The 14,792-nt window shown below is 37.9% G+C and overlaps 1 protein-coding gene across 2 annotated transcripts in view; it reads left to right on the top strand.

The window, feature by feature from the left end:
- Window positions 1-12,578: 12,578 nt before the first annotated feature.
- The window catches only part of LOC149228315 (BTB/POZ domain-containing protein), a 78,291-nt gene continuing 76,077 nt past the window's right edge, over window positions 12,579-14,792 (top strand). For both annotated transcript variants that reach the window (XM_089378156.1, XM_089378155.1), the window contains exons 1-2: window positions 12,579-13,086; window positions 14,283-14,409. In XM_089378156.1, coding sequence (XP_089234282.1) covers window positions 12,938-13,086; window positions 14,283-14,409 — 276 coding nt within the window. In that variant the 5' untranslated portion in view covers window positions 12,579-12,937. The remainder of the gene's footprint in view (window positions 13,087-14,282; window positions 14,410-14,792) is intronic.

Raw genomic sequence — 14,792 nt, 5'->3', positions numbered from 1 at the left:
TTATCTGGAGTACACTAGTTTGATGCATGCATGCATTAACTCACTAAACTCACAATTAGTTCCTCCAACTGTTTGGAACTAATTTAACTGGACTTAACTCAGTTAACTGAGCTAACTAATTACAACTCAAATTCAACTCATCCTTATCTCCTTAATTAAGGGATAACTTCCTCAATCAAAGGGATAACTATTGCATGTCTTCGCAAAGACTTCATGTTTGATTTTCACCAACTAATTAACTCAAGATGAATTAATTAATTATTTCTCAAACAACTAGTGAGACTAAATTCGAATTTTAATTCTCAATTTTCATTCAAGGACAAATCAAAATTGGAATATATCTCGAAATGCTATTTATAGCAATGTTATTTTTAGCATTTCTATTTTTTTTCTATTTTCAACAGAGTTGGAGTATATCCTAAAATGCTATTTATAGCAATGCTATTTTTAGCATTTCTTGTTGCTATTTTCAGCAGTCCCTCTCAACAAGAAAGGGATTATCTGTCACCCCAAGCCTGTCTCTGTGGAACTCGAATTTACACTTTGATAATGCCTTAGTCAAAATGTCAGCATCTTGCTCCTCAGTCGAAACCTACCGCAACAACATGATCCTCCTCGCCACACAGTCTCTAAGATGATGATACCGAATGCCTATGTGCTTGGATCTATCATGAAATACTGGATTCTCAAAGAGTTTGATACAACTCTGATTATCACAATAGATCATAGTTGGACCCATCCTCTGATCAAACAAACCAACTAGAATTTTCCGCATCCAAATGGCCTCGCATGCTGCCTGACTTGTAGCCATGTATTCAGCCTTTGCTGAGCTAAGTGCAACTAACCTCTGTTTCCTGTTGTACCAAGAAACTGCAGTTGAACCAAGGTTGAAAATTCCTCCTGATGTGCTCTTTCGATCTGATGGACTCCCTGCCCAATCTGCATCTGTGAAGCCCTGTAGCTTCACTCCCTTTGACTGTCTGTACCATAATCCAAACTGAGATGTGCCTCTGAGGTATCTCAAAACATGCTTCGCTGCCTTCCAAAACAGCTTGGTAGGCTGAACCATAGCTTGACTCAACTGGTTCACCGCAAAGCACAAATCTGGTCGTGTGTTCACTAAGTACATCAGTGAACCCACAAGTTGCCGATACACAGTAGCCTCTACTACCTCACCTGAAGTAGCATCCTCCTTCCTCCAGTTACCTGCTACAAGAGTCTGCATGGGTTTGCACTTCTCCATCTGGAATCTCCTGAGTATCTCATTGGCATACTTGCCTTGAGACACAAACACTTCCCCATCCTTCTGCCACACTTCCATCCCTAGAAATTAGTGCATGAGACCCATGTCTTTCATCTCGAACTCTCTTGCAAGGTCCTCCTTGCAAGATATGATCAATTGATCATCACCTATCAATATCAGATCATCAACATAAAGAATAATGATCAACTGCTTACCTTCCACCATGATGTGGTACAAGTTCGCATCTGCTTCACTCTTTTTGAAGCCCAACCCGGTGAAGTAGTTGTCGATCCTGGTGTACCAAGCACGAGGTGCTTGCTTCAACCCGTACAAAGCTCTCTTGAGTTGACACACATGCGACTCACGATCGAAGGTCTCAAATCCTTCCGGCTACTCTATGTACACCTCTTCCTCATCCTTGCCATTGAGGAATGCAGTCTTCACATCCATCTGATGGATCTTCCAACCCATCTATGCTGATAATGCCAACATCGATATGATAGATGAGTACCTTGCTATAGGAGCAAAAGTCTCATCATAGTCGATCCCCTCGACCTGTGAGAAACCACGGGCAACAAACCTTGCCTTATGTTTCTCCACACTGCCATCAACAGCATGCTTTACCTTGTAAAGCCAACGGGAACTCACGACTGACTTGTTCTCCAGTCTTGGAACAACATCCCAAACACTGTTCCGAACTATGGAGTCATACTCCTCCATCATAGCATCAACCCAAACTGGTTGCTGCACTGCTTCCTCAAAGGAAGATGGTTCAGTCTCTACACATTCCCCAACAAGGGCCATGTAACCAGTATACCGCTCTGGTGACCTCCTCTGTCTGCGCTGAGAAGATGGCTCTCCCACATTCTCTCTCGCATCCGTCAACAATTTGTTAGCCTCCATTGTGTGTTTCCTCCCATCTCTGGAAGACTCTGCATGAGTGGATGTCTCCACTCCTAGAACCTCTGCATGCGGCTGCTCTGCATCAGTCTAAGGCTCCTCCTCCTTAGGAACCAAAAGTTCCTCCTTTGCATGCCTCTTGAGCTCCCTCTCAAGGGAAACTCGCATGGCCTTCAACTCATCAAACTTAAGATCTTTGCGAACCACTGTCCTCTGACTGGTAGGCAAATACACCTGATAGTTGTGGGGAGTATCAATGTACCCCACAAGTATCCCCAACTCTGTTGTCGGCTCTAGCTTCTTCCGGGCATCCTTGGTCACATGGCAAAAAATTGATGAGCCAAAGATCCTGAAGTGACTCACATCTAGTCTCTTCCCGGAGAAAGCTTCCTCTGGTGTCTTCATCCCAAGTATGCGATGCGGGCTTCTATTCTGCAAGTAAACCACTGTGTTGCATGCCTCAGCCCACAAATGAAGTGGTAGGCCTTGGTCATGCAGCATCGCCCGAGCTACTCCCACAATCGTTCTGTTCTTCCTTTCGGCCACCCCATTCTGTTGTGGGTTATGGGGTGTCGTCAACTCCCGTTTAATTCCTTCTGCAGCACAGAAGTCCTTAAACTCTTGAGAGACATACTCTCCACCATTGTCGCTTCGCAAGGCCCTGATCTTCTTTCCTGATTCTTTCTCAACCAAGGATTTGAGAAGGTTTGATCCTTCTTCTACATGAAATAGATCCAGCATCTACGAGAAAAATCATCAATGAAAATAACATAGTACCTTTGTTTAGCGGTGGAGGCTGTCGAGAATGGTCCACACACATCTGTATGAACTCGCTCCAAGATTGCTTCAGCTTGATTGTCTCGATCCTGAAAGGAAGATTTAGCATACTTACCTAAGGTACAACCTTTGCTTGTGTCCACTTGCTCAAGTTTACCTTTGGGAAGTCCGCTAGAAATCTGTTGCATTATCTTCAAGGCCCCATGATGCAAGTGGCCTAACCTTCTATGCCATAACTCGCCAATATCTTGGCTTTGCACCAATTTTGCTTTGGAACTCAATGCAGCACAGTCATCTACTTCCAGCTTGTAGAGATTCTTCACTCGAATCCCAATCCTCTTGGTGTGACCCCTGGCTATCTGTCTCAGGAACGCCTTTCCTTCACTGAAGATAACATCATAGCCTTTGTCCTCCAACATCGCAACCGATACCAAGTTCTTTTTAGTCCATGATCCCTCTGAAACACAACCGTACCTTCACCTGAAACACGGTACTTTCCATCATCGCCCATCTCTATGCGCATCTGGAGGTCCTTCTCCTCCAAGGTATTGAATAAACTTTTATCACCGGTCATGTGGAATGAGGCTCCATTGTCAATATACCAAACACAACCCATCATCGATGACACCATGCATGCGAAGAGGGTAAAGTCCATTTCGAACTGAGAGGCTAATGCCTCACCTTCCGATCCTTTCGAGGATCCCTTCTTGGACTTCTTCGATGGGAAATTAGTTGCATAATGTCCCATCTTGTGAATTCGGTTTGCACCTGCAACCCCGAACTTCAAACTTTGAATTCTTCTCAGTAAACTGTTCACAGCTATGATAACCTTTGCTCCGATACCATGTAGAACCTTTTCTACAAAACCTCGCTCTGATGCCATGTAGAAATTCTCACTGTAGATTAAACTGATTATGTAATGTACTAAAGCAAAATACTTAATCTACTTCTACAGTCAAACTTGCGGAAGTTTAATCGATTTTGAGCAAGATTAAACAGAACACATATAACAGAGAAGAAGATTCAATCACACATGAAACACACAAGAATACTCTGGGGAAAGCCTCAGCTATAAACCCCGCTATCTGTATTGTCATACAAGTGGAAATATCTTAGGATTACACAAAGCTTTAGCTCACAAGCTATCCAGTTGTCAGTACAATCCCTCACTACTACTCATAGACAGAATAGACAACACATATGCCTTCATTCAGTCCTCCAAGCCTCCTAGTTCCTTGCACAGTTTCTCCTGGGTCCTCCAGCTACCACCTGTGTGATTCTCACTTCACACACTACTCTGACCCCTATAGTAACTACGCAACCCTGAAGGAATGAATTCCTTCTGCATGGATGAGTTTCCTTTAAGGAAAATTCCTCCAACTGATAGTACAATGTCCCTATCTTTAATCTCAACTGGGCCTTTCTCTGAACTAACATGAATGAGATATTTATGAGAGAATATTTAGTTATATGGAGTACACTAGTTTGATGCATGCATGCATTAACTGACTGAACCCATAATTAGTTCCTCCAACTGTTTGGAACTAATTTAACTAGACTTAACTCAATTATCTGAGCTAACTAATTATAACTCAAATACAACTCATCCTTATCTCCTTAATTAAGGGATAACTTCCTCAATCAAAGGGATAACTATTGCATGTCTTCACAAAGACTTCATGTTTGATTTTCACCAACTAATTAATTCAAAATGAATTAATTAATTATTTTTCAAACTGCTAGTGAGACTAAATTCGAATTTTAATTCTCAATTTTGATTCAAGGACAAATCAAAATTGGATATATCTTGAAATGCTATTTATAGCAATGCTATTTTTAGCATTTCTATTTTTTGCTATTTTCAATAGAGTTGGAGTATATCCTAAAATCCTATTTATAGCAATACTATTTTTAGCATTTCTTGTTGTTGTTTTCAACAATTTTACCAACTTTGACTCGCTGGTAGTTTGACCAGGTTTAACTAGTGTTTAGACATGGATTTTGGTACATATTTCTAGACATTTTTTTTGGAATTTTAAACCTTGCCAAAGAATAATTTCTCTTAGAAGAAAAGTTGTTGGGTTTTCTCCCAAGTTTGGGCTTCCCAAGGTAATTGTGTTGTTTGAATTGTGCATGGTTGTCTCTTTATGATCGTACTATCTTCGTTGCATTACTACTAAGATTTTATGTGTATAATTGCTCAATGATATCAATGGTATGAGATAAATTAATTGAAGATCATTAGGTAGTAATTCTCATATCAAAAGATTATTTTCTGTTGTGTTTCTTTGTAGAAAATTCAACAATTCCACAAGACATGAATTAAAGGGAGCTTAGAGTCTCAAGGGGGGGTAAAGTAAAAATTCATATTTTATTTCTTAGCCCAAATCATTTATCTTATTTGATCCTAAGTCCTTTATCTCATATTATCTTTTATTATCTAGGAGTACACTGCCAAGTGAAGTGTATAGGCTTCCTTGGAGGATAAATAGTGAATTAGGTGTATGCAAATATAATCCTTGACATTTAGTCGTTGTAGGGGATTTTTTCCATTCATTCATCCATAACATCGTGGGGACAACCTATGTTGCTAGAACTATAATAGAATGTGAAATTATTGTTATTAGAATTATGTGGAAATTGTGCCCACATGCATGAGAGATTATTGCCATTGAGGAAACTCCATTGCAACTGAGAATTCTTGGAGTCCCCAGTAGAGAGATATCTTTTTTGAATTTTCTTGAAGCATAGGAGGGAAGTGGGATTTCATGATAGAGAATGAGATCAAATTCCTTGGGTTGTGCAAGTTGAAGGGGAAAGAGAGCTCATATATTATAATTGGTGTGATAATTTAGAATTTGTGAATTTTGGGGGGAATTGGGCTATGTGAGAGGAATAAAGCTAGCCATAGGCCAATTCGTCCTTTTGGTCTCTGGCCTCAGCTTGGGGTGGCCTTATTATAGAAAGTTTATGGGAAACAAAGAGCATATGGTTGGGTGGAATATCCTTTATTTACAGCTAGTTAGTGAATTATTCCCATAAAGATAAGTGTTTATGACCTATTTCTAATTGTGTTGATTTTAATGATGTTTATGTCGTTCATTATTTATTGTTCTATTTACATGGATAGAATTTCATCTGTAAGAACAAATGAAAAATTATATTTGCATAAGCCTTCTTATCATGTTGAATGCATTAATTCATTAAAATCATGATAAACATGATTATGGTATTAGAGCAAGAAGTTAGGTGAAAAAATTATGTTTCCAAGTGGTATCTCATATCCTTAATCATGGGTAGGGGGTATTGGGTACATTACACTTTGTTAGCTAGAAAGAGTCACTTCATGTTGGTTGATGTAGCTCGAACATGTGTTCTAGACTTAGGTAGTGTCAGTGAGGCTAGGAACACGAGTAGAAAATAACTTCAATCTCAAGTTGTTCTTTTGAATGTAAATGTCTTAATTTAATTAATTAATAATTTTTAATTATGTTCCTAAGTTTTAACTTAGGGAAATAGGTTAATTAATTAGTAATAATTGAGACATGGTCGATTTCCCTCTAGAGACTTTTAGTAAAGCTTTTGAGTGATCTTAGCCATCGATTAGATAATTTTAGATCTAGATCTTGACCATTGATTTCTCAACAAGAGACAATAAAGGAAATTAATGAATAGCCTTGGAGATCAATTCATTGCAGTGAAGAGGGTGCAATGACACTGTGGGGTGTGACACCAATGGGGGTTTCAACAGCAGTTGAAGCAATAAATATTTCCAGAGTTTTCTTTCATTGGTATTCTAAGTTCTTCCAGTTTCCAAGATTTGGAGGAGGAATTCTCCCAAAGTTATTATGCATATAGAAAGGTTGATGTTGCCAAGAGAGGTCGTATGAGATTGCTAGGAGAGGCCATATGAGTTGCCAGTTTAGCAGGTCAAGATTTCCAATTGTAAAGCGTATTGTAGGAAATCAGTATGATTGCAGGAAAAGGCAAATTGCGAGAATTCGTAGTAGATTACAAGAATAGCAGTGCGAATTGTAAGGGTGGTCATGTTAGGTTGCAAAGGGAGGCCATAAGCCTTCTAGTGGTCAGATTGACCTGTGGATGTGAAGAAATATTTACCGAAGCTTTGCTTTGGTTTGGCAAGTAGTTGTAACATTTATCAATTACAGAATTTGCTAAAGATTAATAATAAAACCCTTAGATATGAAGAATTGATTTTCTCCTAAGGGCTTTTTTAGGGATGTTTTGTCCAAAAATGTTGTATCCATCGTGTGATTGGTTTTCAATCAGAGTTTCTGCAGTTTATTTAATTGGTGAAGTTTGCAGTTGTGTTTTATTCATTATTTGTAGTAGAAAATTTGCTAGGAAAAATAACCAATTTAAAGATAGGAGAATAATAACCTGTTTAATTGCAAATATAATTTTTCACATGGTATGAAAGCGGATTTGAAGCACATAGATTTACTGAAGTAAATCAACACAGGGGTTTGGAAGAGGAAGTCATGGGTTTAATCCCCAAATTGATTTATAAAATTACTTGGAGGAATTTTACTAATGTTACTTTATGCAAGGAGGCCATATTAACTAGTGTGAATTGTCAGTTTACTAGTGTGTGTTGTGAGAGATATAGTTTTGTTTGCAAGTTGTAAGATCGATTTTCTAGAGGCAGTGCGAGTGGGATTCTCTAGTTGTTGGAGGCAGAGAGATTCATTAGAGTGATTTCCTAGAGGCAATGTGAGTTTTTGGGAGGGCCAGTGCATATTTCTTCTGGGCAGTGTGAGTTCACAAAGGAAATGTGAGTTTCCCAGTAGAAACTGGGATCACTTGTAGAGGGAGATCGTGAGATTTTCTCATTACTCTTTTTAGTTGGTAGAAAAGGTTATTCAAAGGATCCAAATCCAAGGAGGAAATAAGAAAGGCATGTCAAAGATCAAGTGTTATGGTCGTCATGAGTTTGGTCAATACTGCAACAATTGCTCGCACAAGAAGAAATGTGACAAGAAGCACAAGAATTAGTCAGCAACATTCGTAGATGAGCTTTCAAGTTGGATGGAGGATGAGTTTGTACTCATCGCTTGTAGTAGCAATACAAGACATTTGTGGCATAGTGGAATGGGCCATGTGGTACTCAATGAGACAAGGGTTCCAGATGTGAGCACAAAGCACAATGATGTCGAACATAGAACACCTTCCTCACTAAGAGAGGGTCTTGGTTGATGCAGCTCGGTCAAGTGTTCTAGCCTCAAGTGGTGTCAATGAGGCTAGGATCACAAGAGAAGATAATAAATCCAAGCCCAAATAATTATTTTGAATGTAACTGTCTTCATTAAATCAATTAATCAATTTTAATTATTTTCCTAAGTTATAACTTAGGGAAATAGATTAATTAATTAGTAATAATTGAGACATGGCCAGTTTTCCTCTAGAGACTTCTAATAAAGTTTATAAGTGATCTTAACCATTGATTAGATCATTTTAGATCTAGACCTTGGTAGTTGATTTCTCAACGAGAGATTATAAAGGAAATTGATGGGCATTCTTGGAGATCAATTCATTGAAGTGAAGAGGGTGTAGTGATAGCATGGATTGTGACACCGGTGGGGGTTTCAACAATAGTTGAAGCAATAAATATTTCTGGTGTTTTCTTTCATCAATATTCTTCAAGTTTCCGAGATATGGAGGAGGAATTCTCCCAAAGTTCTTTTGCAGACGGAGAGGTCGAGATTGCCAGGAGAGGCCATATGAGATTTCTAGGAGAGGTCGTACGAGTTGCCAACTTAGCAGATGGAAATTCCAGTTGCAGAGCGAATTACAAGAAATCGATGCGATTGCAAGAAAAGGCGGATTGCAGGAATTCACAATGGATTGCAGGAATAGCCGTGTGAATTGCATGAGAGGTTGTGTTAGGTTGCAGAGGGATGCCATAAGCCTTCTAGTCGTTAGATTGACCTGTGGAGGTGAAGAAACATTTTGCCGAAGCTTTGTTGTGGTTTGACAAGAAGTTGTAATATTTATCAATTGCAAGACTTGTTGAAGATTAATAATAAAACCCTTAAATTTGAAGAGCCACTTTTCTCTTTGGGGTTTTTCCACGGAAATTTGTCCAAAAATATTGTTTCCATTGTGTGATTGGTTTTCTATCAGAGTTTTGGTTGTTTATTTAATTGGTGAAATTTGTAGTTGTGTTTTATTCATTATTTGCAGTAAATAATTTGTTGGGACAAATAATCTGTTTAAAGATTAGAGAATAATAACCTGATTAGCTACAAATATAATTTTTCGCATGATATCAAATCATATCTGAAGTGTAGAGGTTTAGCAAATTAGATCAATGTAAGGGTTTGGAAGAGGAAGCCAAGGGTTTAATACCTAGATCGATTTCCAAAATTACTTGGAGGAATTTCATTAGTGTTATTTTCTACAAGGAGGCCGAATTAACCAGTGCGTGTTGTCAAAGATCTGACTTTGTTTGACAGTTATCAAATCAATTTTCTGGAGGCAGTACGAGTGGGGTTCTCTAGTTGCTGGAGGTAGAGAAATTTGTCACAGTGATTTCTCGGAGGCAATGCGAGTTTTTGGGAGGGGCAGTGCGCAGTTCCAATGCATAGTGCAAGTTCACTGAGGAAGTGTGAGTTACTCAATAGCAACCGAGATCACTTGCAGAGGGAGAAAACGAGGTTTTATAAGTACTTTTGTTAGCTGGTAGAAAATATTATTCAAAGGGTCCAACTCCAAGGGGGAAAAGAAGAAGGACATGTTGAAGATTAAGTGTTATGGTTGTCATGAGTTTGGCCATTACCACAACAATTTCTCGCACAAGAAAAGGTTACAAGAAGGGCAAGAAGTAGTGTGTGTCAGTCGCAGATGAGCTTTCGAGTCAGATGGAGGATGAGTTTACTCTCATCACTTATAGTAGCAATATAAGAGAGTTGTGTCACAGTGGAATGGGCCATGTGGTACTCAAGGAGACAGGTGTTCTAGAGCACGAAGCATAATGGTGCTAAATGTAAAAGACCTTCGCTAAGAGGGAGTGTTGGTTGATGTAGCTCGAACAAGCGTTCTAGCCTCAAGTGGTGTTAGTGAGGCTAGGAACATAAGAGCAAAAAATAACTCCAAGCCCAAGTTATTATTTTGAATGTAAATGTGCTAATTAAATCAATTAATCATTTTTAATTTTTTCCGAAGTTTTAACTTAGGGAAATAGATTAATTAATTAATAATAATTGGGACATGGTCGATTTTCCTCTAGAGGCTTCTAGTAAAATTTCTAAGTGATCTTAGCCATTGATTAGATCATCATAAATATAGACCTTAGTTGTTGATTTCTTAACAAGAGATTATAAAGGAAATTGATGGGAAGTCTTGGAGATCAATTCATTGCAGTGAAGAGGGCACAATGATAGCGTGGGGTATGATACCAGTGGGGGGTTTCAGCAATAGATATTTCTAGAGTTTTCTTTCATTAATATTCTTCCAATTTTTGAGATTCGCAGGAGGAATTCCCCTAGAGTTATTCTACAGATAGAGAGGTCGAGATTGCCAGGAGAGGCCATACAAGTTTCTAGTTTAAAATATCAAGATTTCCAGTTGTAGAACGAATTACAGGAAATCAATGTGATTACAGGAAAAGGCAGATTGGGGGAATTCGCAATAGATTGCAGGAATATCAATGCGAATTGAAGGAGAGGTTGTACCAGGTTGTAGAGGGAGGTTGTAAGCCTTCTAGTGGTTATATAGACCTATGGAGGTGTAGAAATATTTTACCGGAGCTTTGTCATGGTTTGACAAGCAATTATAATATTTATCAATTACAGAATTTGCTAAAGAGTAATAATAAAACCCTCGGATCTGAAGCAATGGTTTTCTCTTTGGGGTTTTTCCAAGGATGTCTTGTCCAAAAATATTATGTCCATTGTGTGATTGGTTTTCTATCATAGTTTTCGCAATTTATTTACTTAGTGAAATTTGCAGTTGTGTTTTATTCGTTATTTGCAATAAATAATTTGTTGGGACAAATAATCTATTTAAAATAGGAGAATAACAACTTGATTAACTGCAAATAGAAATTTTCACACTTTGTAGTGAACTTGAAATATGATCATGGTGTTGACAAGTAGTTTCCCTACTCAAAAGCTTATGAGAGGCATACAATTGATGGCTTGGAAGAGGCTAGACTTGTTTTTCTTCAAGAAATCTAATTCTTATTAACATCAAGTGAAACTATCTCATAAACTTTCTTTCTTCCATATCAATCCTTGCAAAGTTATTATCTCGTCACTTATTATGTTTTTTCCCCCTTTTGTAAGTTGATTTGTATTACCCCAGAAGAACATATTACATCATGGCATCCTTCACAGATCACCCAATATAAGATAATACATTTGTTATAGTCCTGGTCTTAGAGCCTAGGATTTATCATAGGTTTTCCTTTTTTCCTTTTCTCTTTTGGATGTCAATCAATTTCAAGGAGTTACCACAAACATATATATATGCGGGACGATAACTACATTTATTTAAGATGCTTCCAAGGATGGGGGTTCTTTAATATTTGTTGTTTCCTTATTACTATCTGAGTGATCAAATTCGTGGAAATGTTTGTGCCAGCGCTTTGATGAATCCACGATTATGTCTGAGTCTCCTTTGTTTTTTGTCAATCTGAGGGGCCCCTCAGCTGATATATTGACTGGATTTACATGTGGCTGAGTTGAGTTGATAGGATTTGATTTGGATGTAAGAATCTTATGTTGTTGCATATTGTCTTGCCTGTGAGCTGAAGAATTCTTAGATCCTTTTGTATCTTTTAGTTCTTGCTAACCATGACTCTTTTTCTTAGGATTTGGGTGGGGAGAAGGCCCTTGAGGAAAAGGGAAGACACTCTAAAGCTGACCAAGTTATTGATATCTCCTGTCTTAGAGGGCAGTGTTCTCATAGTCCACCAACTACGAATAAACTTTGTCCCTCCACTCGAGGAGGATTTTATCCAAGAAACTTTTACTAAGATCTAGTTCCACACATATGCGTGCAAATGTGACAATACCCTTCTCAAGCCTTGCAGTGTCTGTCTTAATGAAGCAACCTAGTAAATCCCCCATATTGGCTAAGACCTCTGATTGAAGCAAATGACTGGGTAGGTTCAAAAGCCTTTCCTAGAATGTAATAGCCAAAGTTGTCATAGAAAGAAGATTAAAATCAGGAAACTATGGTTGAAATGAAAACCCAAATCGACCCCAAAACCAAGTTCCATGATCAAACACCTTTTAATGGTCCTCGAAACTTCTGGAAAAAATCACAAAAATTTATTTCAAACCAAAAAACAACTTCTTGTGCGAGGACCAATTTTGATTCACCAATTCCTAAAACGCAAATACTAAAAGCCAAAATCCATTAAATCCACAAATAAACACCCAGAGTGTATAATAGCTCAAATACATGAATTATTTAACAAAATACATCAAATGAATAATGACAATAATTCACCGCCAAATAAATGAAAAGCATTGAAAAAGGTGTATTAAAAAAAAACGTTCTTTCTTCTCCTTCTCCTTTTCATGAACAATATTTTTTTTAATTTGTTTCACAAAATTGCAGGTATAAAATCACATAAATTACATGACTGAAGTGTAATATAACCATAGACAATGCAATCAAATTCTTAAATTTTAGTAGATTTATATTCAATTTCAACGAAGATTGATCACTGACGTCGGCCTCTGCTCTCAAATAGTCTGGGCTCAGATTCCGGGGCTATAGCCTTCAAATAACTGCAGTTGAATCTGCATAAACCGTTTGGATGTTACCGTATACAATTTGGAGACTCCCTTGCCGTCTATAAGAATTTGTATTTCTTAGAATTTTAGATTCACTCTTGGATAGGGATAGGTTGATTCCTCGTCGCCTCGATTGATGACGTCAGTATATTATGCTTGTAAATATATAAAAGCTACGCTGTAGATTTAGGCTCCGATTGGCAGAGGAATTTGCCAAAAGCTTACATTATATTTACTCGAATCGGGAAAAATGCGCGCTATGAATGCTGGCAGATCCATCTCGAGGAAGGCTTCCTCTTCTTCACGCAACCGTAACCATAACCACGAGGAGGTCACTCATGGGCAACATCTTATCCATCTCCGGGAGCGCCTTCACAAAGCCCTCACCCTCGGAATAAGGTATTTGCTATTTCTTTCTTTCACTCTTTCAAATTTCACAATACTAGATCTATCCAAAATATAAAATTATTGAGGAAGGCTTTGGGCGTATCCTTCATAACGGTCAAGTTCTCATGAGTCCAACTGGTGCTCTGTTTCTTGGTACTGAATGACAACCAATTTGTTTTTCCATATTGGTATTCGTTATCTGGAACAAAATGTCGGACCATTCAAATAACCTTTATTTAACATTGGATCATTTGTGTATTTGTATTTCTTTAGTGTAAGAAGAGGTAAATTTTGCTAGCCCATTCTGAATTGGTTATTTTGGGGTGGAGACAATGTGCGTTTCTACCTTGAATCTATGCTTGGATCTAAGTGAGATCATGCTGACCATCCGTGGCTTTTAAGTAGTGCATTTAATTTCCAACGATCAATTTCTGAACAACACAGTAAAAAAAAATTGCCATCTAGGCTGCAGACAACAGCTGCCCTTGTGTTTCCAGGCCAGAAACATTTCCAACCCAGGAAATATAATGCAAAACATTTCAGAAGCAATTTTCTGGGCCATTATCAGATGCCCCTCGTCTAATAAACATGGCCTCTGTGGAAAACAGGGTCCTATAGTAGCCAGGGAACCAAGAAAATAAAAGAAAACCTAAAATATAAGGAAATTCAAGAGTAATGTTTAAACTTTATACAGCTATTACATTATATACAACACCTATATCTTTGTTATATTTATATCACATATACACTGTAGTTTCTCTTTTCTCTAAATTTTGGAAAGTTTCACTTCTGAAACCACATCCCTGTTTTGGAACTTTTGCTGTTTTGCCATTTCAGGTAAACTGAGCCTGCCATTTTTGCTACGACTTACCTGAGAGGAACACAGGCAGAGGCTGAAAACATACTTATATAGTGTTCATTGACTGATTTGCCCGGAATGACAATGTTGAACCTGAGCAAATTTTTGGCGGATGTTTTATTTCTAGTGTTGACCTCCCTCTATGACATTGATTAAGTACTGTTGTTTATAGGCTCCTTAGATTGACCCAAGTATAATTAACAATACTAATATGCCCTCATGTTAAATGTGCGATTTAATAGGAAGAAGGTCCTATCTTTGCTAATTCATTCAAGTAAGAATTTTCTGTACCTTTTATTGCTTACTGTCACTGTCTAATCATTTAACATATGAATATTCTTGAATTCAGATCTAAGGATGAGAAAACCAAGATTTGGTGGAATACTGATGCAGAAGTTCAGGGGCAAGCAATCCGTGCAATCTCTGCATTTGTCACAAATTTAACGGCCAATATCTGTCGGCAACCTTCATTACAGGTAAATATGAGGGAGTTAGAACTGTAAAAATGGATATTACCTGCTTGTATCTAGTGTTGTCATGAGTTTATTGTGTCACAAGACTTAATCATATATCTGGATATTATTCTTAAAAAAATTTCCTCAAGTAGAATTTGTACACCATAAAATTCATAATCTGAGAAATAAAGTCTAGAATAGGTTACTAATAAGGAACGTATGTGAATCCTACTCTTTGCTGGCAAAAATAACTATTTAAGGCTTTAGTGCATATTTGCAGTAGGCTCATCCTGTGTAAAACTTCAATACTTAGGAGCCAGATATCTTTAAACTGGATGATGTGCAAGTAAATTATTTCAAGCCTTGGGGCAATCACTTAGTAAATATGCATCTAGTATCTTAAT

Source organism: Pinus tabuliformis, chromosome J (genome assembly GCF_031772625.1).
Source record: "Pinus tabuliformis cultivar Carrire ecotype Pingquan chromosome J, CPIR1, whole genome shotgun sequence".
NCBI lineage: Eukaryota > Viridiplantae > Streptophyta > Pinopsida > Pinales > Pinaceae > Pinus > Pinus tabuliformis.
The sequence above is the reverse complement of the archived record's forward strand: the minus strand, read 5'-3'. Positions and strand labels throughout refer to the sequence as shown.